This window comes from Nansenia antarctica (genome assembly GCF_963989245.1).
Source record: "Nansenia antarctica genome assembly, chromosome: 3".
Taxonomy (NCBI): domain Eukaryota; kingdom Metazoa; phylum Chordata; class Actinopteri; order Argentiniformes; family Microstomatidae; genus Nansenia; species Nansenia antarctica.
This window is the reverse complement of record NC_137688.1, coordinates 81082584-81088333: the sequence shown is the minus strand read 5'-3', so window position 1 is coordinate 81088333 and position 5750 is coordinate 81082584. Positions and strand designations below refer to the sequence as shown.

Here is a 5750-nt window from a genome sequence, read left to right as displayed (position 1 = left end):
AGGGATGGAGGGAGGAGAGGAGAGGAGGAGGAGGAGGAGGAGGTGGGGAAGATAAACCTGAACCAGCTGGACCTAGACACAGAAGATTGAAGGAACAATGGAGAGAGGGAGAGAGGGAGGGAGAGAGGGAGGGGAGAGAAGAGGAGGCCAGGAGAGAATTTGAGAGACTGAACAAAAACAGTAACAGACCACCAGTGCACCTCCCTCCTCCCTCCTCCCTCCTCCCTCCTCACCAGTAGGATTTTAACAGAAGTATGTTATTTATGATATATAATGACTGTATATGGACTAAGGACCGGTGCAGTATCAGTGTGTTTAGCGCGCTCAGAGGTTGTACTGAGGTTCACCACAGCCTAGTGTTGCTGTACTCACACACGCATACACAAACACACACACACGCGCGCGCACACACACACCTACGCGCACCCTGCTTGCACTCGCTCCACCACCTAGTTAGACCAATGGAAGACCACCACCACCTAGTTAGACCAATGGAAGCCCTACCACCACCTAGTTAGACCAATGGAAGACCACCACCACCTAGTTCGACCAATGGAAGACCACCACCACCAGCCAGGCAGCAGAACCCACCTCACCTCTCTCCCGGAGACTGAACCCAAAGAGACATCGCACACTTGAAGGACCATGACCAACCTTGAGATATATAAATGTTGATTTATAATTAATTTCACATTGTTCCAAATGGGAAATGACTACGCGTTCCGTCCTCTCCTTCCCCGGGGTGGTTATGGGATACGAGCCGCGGCCTCTACAGTCATACAGGGCGACTGGGAGCGCCACTGGAATGTCACAGTGAACACGCGACGCTCCACCCCTCCCCTCCCCTCTCCAATCCTCTCCTCTCCTCCCCCTACCCTCCCCCGCCCCCCACCCCCCGCAAGTCTCAAAGTCAAACTGGTTTTACCTGAGAGACTGGCCCCCAAGCCTCGCACGCTCGTCGACACAGTAATGCTTTCCTGTCGGCACGGTAACCCTTTCGGCTCATTAGGCAGCGACTTTGCTGCGGTCGCCGTAAGGAAAGAATAAGACCGGGCGGACGGACCGGAACGAAATGTACCGATCGTTTGGTTTCATCGGATAAAAACTTAGTCTGAGTTTAGTTTTTTTTTGCTTATCTCTTGCTTATTCTAGGTCTGATGATTCTTTTTTTTTTTTTTTTGGGAATCTTAAGACATTGACATGTCCAGCTATCAAAGTGATCTTTGTTGTTGTTGTTGTTTTAGAGAAAGAATATATTGAAGGAAGTCAATTGAGTTAGCCCAAATGCACATGTGTGTAATAGAGGCTAGTAGCCTGCGTCCCATGCGAGGAATGGGAGATGATTTTGCGGCAACATTTTTGTTTCGTTTGTTCGACCTCTTGTGACCAAACGTTGTTGTAGCTACTGTGACCTATTTGGTTTCTATGCACCACCTAGTGGTGGGTTCTGGTGTTGCAGGTTGTGGAGGGACAGTGGTCATTGTGGAGGGACAAAGGCCGTAGGGTTATAAAACGTCTCGCAATGCACTCAGGTCACCCTTCACAGGTACACCAACCTGGATGATTTTCACCCAACGTTTGTGCACTTGTATGCATTTTTTTTTAGGGGGTATGTTGCTATTTGAAACTTGCCTTTCACTTTATTGTACACACGTTCTTTCTTTCTTTCTTTCCATCTGTAGCTGTTTGTGACAACCCCTTTACCTGTCAATCAAATCCTACTGTTTGGTCTTACATAAATGAAGAGTTAAAACGTCAAACGATTCACCGGTTTGAAGGTAAAACATCGCGGTGAAGGTTAAGATATAGACGACTCTCTCGGGGTTTGGTGTGTCATCCTGAATGTGTCGGTAGTAGGCTGTTCTGTGCTGCTCTGTGCTGCTCTGTGCTGCTCTGTGCTGCTCTGTGCTGCTCTGTGCGGTGGGTGTGCTGGGGAGGCTGAGGTCGTCTTAACGACAGAGATCGCCAACTCCGCCCACGCCTCGTCCAGGCGCCAGAGCGGCCACGCCTGACGATGTCACGTGAGGCGAGGGTCGGAGGCTGGACAGAGACTGAACGTCCGACAGTCTCTCCTGCATGTCCACCTGCATGTCCTCCACGCTGTCTGTGACGTAGCGGAATTTCCAGCTCTGCGAGAGGTTAACGTTGACCGATCGAAATCAGTGAAATAGTGACGTGCGTGCGTGTGTGTGTGTGTGTGTGTGTGTGTGTGTGTATGTGTGTGAGAGAAGTTCACGTGTGCCTTCTGTCGTCGTTACCTGTCACACCAAATATATTTTTTATATTGTTGTGATACGCAGTCTTAATGTGTGTGTGTCATTGTCAGTTCAGTGAGTGTGTGTGTGTCTTCATGCCATTTGCTTGTGTGTGTGTGTGTGTGTGTGTGTGTGTGTGTGTGTGTGTGTGTGTGTGTTTCTCTCTCTCCATCATTCCAAGACACGGTATCGTTGGTTGCTTTCATGTTGTGGTCCATCGTATCCATGTCGTATCCATGCGCGCTATTTTCAGTCCAGTTGCCATCACTCCTAGAGGTTCTATAATGGTCCTGTTGAGATATAGGTAGATGTGTGTGTGTGTGTGTGTGTGTGTGTGTGCGCGCAAAAGTTGTGTCAAAATTCAAGTGTGAATATTTGTTCTCTTGGGTTCCGTTTTTTTTCTATTTATTATTTTTCAGTGCGAGACATGTACACACCAAATGACACCACAAGCTTTACAATGCAGAGACAGACTCACAATGATCTAGATGTGTCAAATGTCATTTTATTGGAATAAAGATAAATATCTGAAATACGCTGTAGTTGTCTCTTGTTTGACCAGCTAGTGATGTGATGAGATGCATTTCTACATCTGTCCACCGGGTGGCACTCTAACATAACAGCTGACTTCTGTCCGTTCTATCAAAGCCCTTGAGATTGGATTTAAAGGTTCTAGTTTTCAGTTACTCAGTGCATTTCCACTAATTTCTTGGACAAAAGTGGGTTTTGAACTTTATTGGCCATGTGCAGTGCACTAGGAACATGACTTGGTATTCTCCATGCTGAACAAGCTACAGTACAGCAACAACAAGACCACAACACAACAATACTCAAGTCACACAAAATATACACTACCAACACGAGTGAATACATATACTGTACAACTTAGTGCAAGAACATAAAGTAAAGTGCAAGATGCAATGACCAGGAGTTATTGAGGAGGGCTGTGGCTTTGGGGAGAAACTGTTCAAATGTTGTGATGTTTTTCACCTGATGGCCCTGTACTACTACTACTAATAATAATAACTTTAAATTATATAGCTCCTTTCAAAAAACCCAAGGACGCTTTACAAGGGAATGATCAGACAGACAAAACAGAAAACAAACAAAGCAAAACTGAAACATTGACTAGGGGCTAAAGGCCTTGGTGAACAGATGTGTTTTCAGGGCTGATTTGGAGGAGTCCAGGGTGGGGGCGTTGCGGATCACTATGGGGAGAGAGTTCCAGAGAGTAGGTGCGGCCACGCTGTAGGCTGTACTGCTGTCCAGAAGGGACGAATGCAAACAAGCTGTGAGCTGGATGTGAGGGGTCAGCCACAAGCCTGCGTTCTCTCTCCAGTGATCTGGAGCTATGGAGGTCTGTGATGGGAGGCAGGGGGCAGCCCATGATCCGCTCAGCTGTCCGTACGACTCTTTGTAGCTTGGCCTTGGATCGGGCAGACGCAGAGTCGTACCAGACAGTGATGGAAGATGTTAGGATGCTCTCTGTGACGGCCCTGTAGAACTGGACCAGGATGTGAATATATGGGTCATCAATTTAAACAGAAAAAGAAAGAAAAACAGAATATTTGTCTGTCTGTTATTTGTTTGGTCCTGTGTTCAGTCAGTAATTTCTCAGTGTTACCCCTGTGTGTGTGTGAGAGAGAGAGAGAGAGAGAGAGAGAGAGAGAGAGAGAGAGAGAGAGAGAGAGAGAGAGAGAGAGAGAGAGAGAGAGAGAGAGAGAGAGAGAGAGAGAGAGAGACCCCAATGGTTCCTATCCTGTATAGGGAGTGTCCAGTTTCAGCAAGGGTGTGCATTCTCCGTTTCAGGTGCTGCAACCTAGCGTGTGTGTGTGTGTGTGTGTGTCTCCCCCCGCCCCCCCCACTGGGGGTCAGGTTCCTACTGACTCATGCATAAAAGATGCAGAGCTGAGAGAAGCAGCCAGGTGAGTCAGGGGAGGCACCAACCCTCCCAGGAGCCCTGCCATCGTCACGGAGACGCACACACACACACCTCGCTACACACCGACCCACCAGACCCAGCCGAGGCTGCTGCAGGTACCTAACCACCTCCCAGGGACACGTTAGCTAGCCTGCTAACGAGCTAAAGCGCTAAAGCCCCGGAGCCCCCTGGCCGGAGCGGGGGGATGAGGTGTCCGGGTCTCGGGGGACGAGGAGGAAGAGGAGGAGGAGGAGGAAGAGGGTGATGTCGCTGGCGGCGGCAGTGGATGACTCCTGCCACCTCACACACACACACACACACACCGCGCCGCCGCTGCTGCTGGCCCCCGGCAATGGAACTGTCTCGACGGCTGCACTGGATACGGAACCGCCCCTGGAGGGCCCGCGCTCGCCGCAGGGACTTCAACCGTGAGTGGGGGGGGTCTGTGGGGGGGGGGCAGTGTGTGTGTGGAGGGGGCACAGGGTGTGTGTGTGTGTGTGTGTGTGTGTGTGGAGGGGGCAGGGGGGGGGGGTGTGTGGAGGGGGCGTTGTGTGTGTGCTTTTCTGAGGCCTGTGTGCAGCAAGTTTCTTTCTACCTGTGTGTGTGTATTCCCTCAGCGAGCAGATATAAGCTTTTAGCTCATGTTAAGTGTGCGTGTGCGAGTGCGAGTGCGTGCGAGAGTGCTGCACTTCCTGCCTGTAAAGAAGAACAAGGTAATGAAGTCAGCTGTCAGCAGAGTGCTGCTGTGTGGAGTCAGCAGAGGTGGTCTGGTCTGGGTCTGGTGGTCTGGTCCTGGTCTGGTCTGTGTCTGGTCTGGTCCTGGTCTGGTCTGGTCTGGTCTGGTCTGGTCTGGTCCTGGTCTGGTCTGGTCCTGGTCTGGTCTGGTCTAGTCTGGTCTGGTCTGGTGGTCTGGGTCTGGTCTAGTCTGGTCTGGGTCTGGTCTAGTCTGGTCTGGTCTGGTCTGGTCTGGTTCTGGTCTGGTCTGGTCCTGGTCTGGTCTGGTCTGGTCTGGTCTGGTCTGGTTCTGGTCTGGTCTGGTCCTGGTCTGGTCTGGGTCTGGTCTGGTCTGGTCTGGTCTGGTCTGGTCTGGTCCTGGTCTGGTCTGGTCTGGTCTGGTCTGGTCTGGTCTGGGTCTGGTCTGGTCTGGTCTGGTGGTCTGGGTCTGGGTCTGGTCTGGTCTGGTCTGCTGGTCTGGTCTGGGGGTCTGGTCTGGTCTGGTCTGGTCTGGTCTGGTCTGGTCTGGTCTGGTCTGGTCCTGGTCTGGTCTGGTTCTGACAAGACAATTAGGCAACAGGCATAATTCAAGATAAAAAGAAGTGACAATAGTACAGGAAATAAGTGACAAATAAGACAGGATACAATTAGCAGTACAACTAGTCATAAATAGATAGTTAAAGTAGTAGAGAGGCTGTGAGCTTAAGGTTTAGGTAGTCTGTATACATGGGGTGTGTTAAGGTTTAGGTAGTGTGTATACATGGGGGGTGTTAAGGTTAGGTAGTCTGTATACATGGGGGGCCGGTTTCAGAGACAAGGCTTAAGCCTAGTCCTGGACTAAATCACACTTTCAATGTAAA

General features: G+C 50.3%; 1 protein-coding gene across 1 annotated transcript in view; it reads left to right on the top strand.

The window, feature by feature from the left end:
* Window positions 1-4528: 4528 nt before the first annotated feature.
* ripor2 (RHO family interacting cell polarization regulator 2) overlaps window positions 4529-5750 on the top strand; it is a gene marked incomplete at both ends in the record, with an annotated part of 88217 nt that continues 86995 nt past the window's right edge. Inside the window, one exon of the mRNA XM_080527632.1 lies at window positions 4529-4604. Within this exon, the coding sequence (XP_080383758.1) occupies window positions 4529-4604 (76 nt within the window). The remainder of the gene's footprint in view (window positions 4605-5750) is intronic.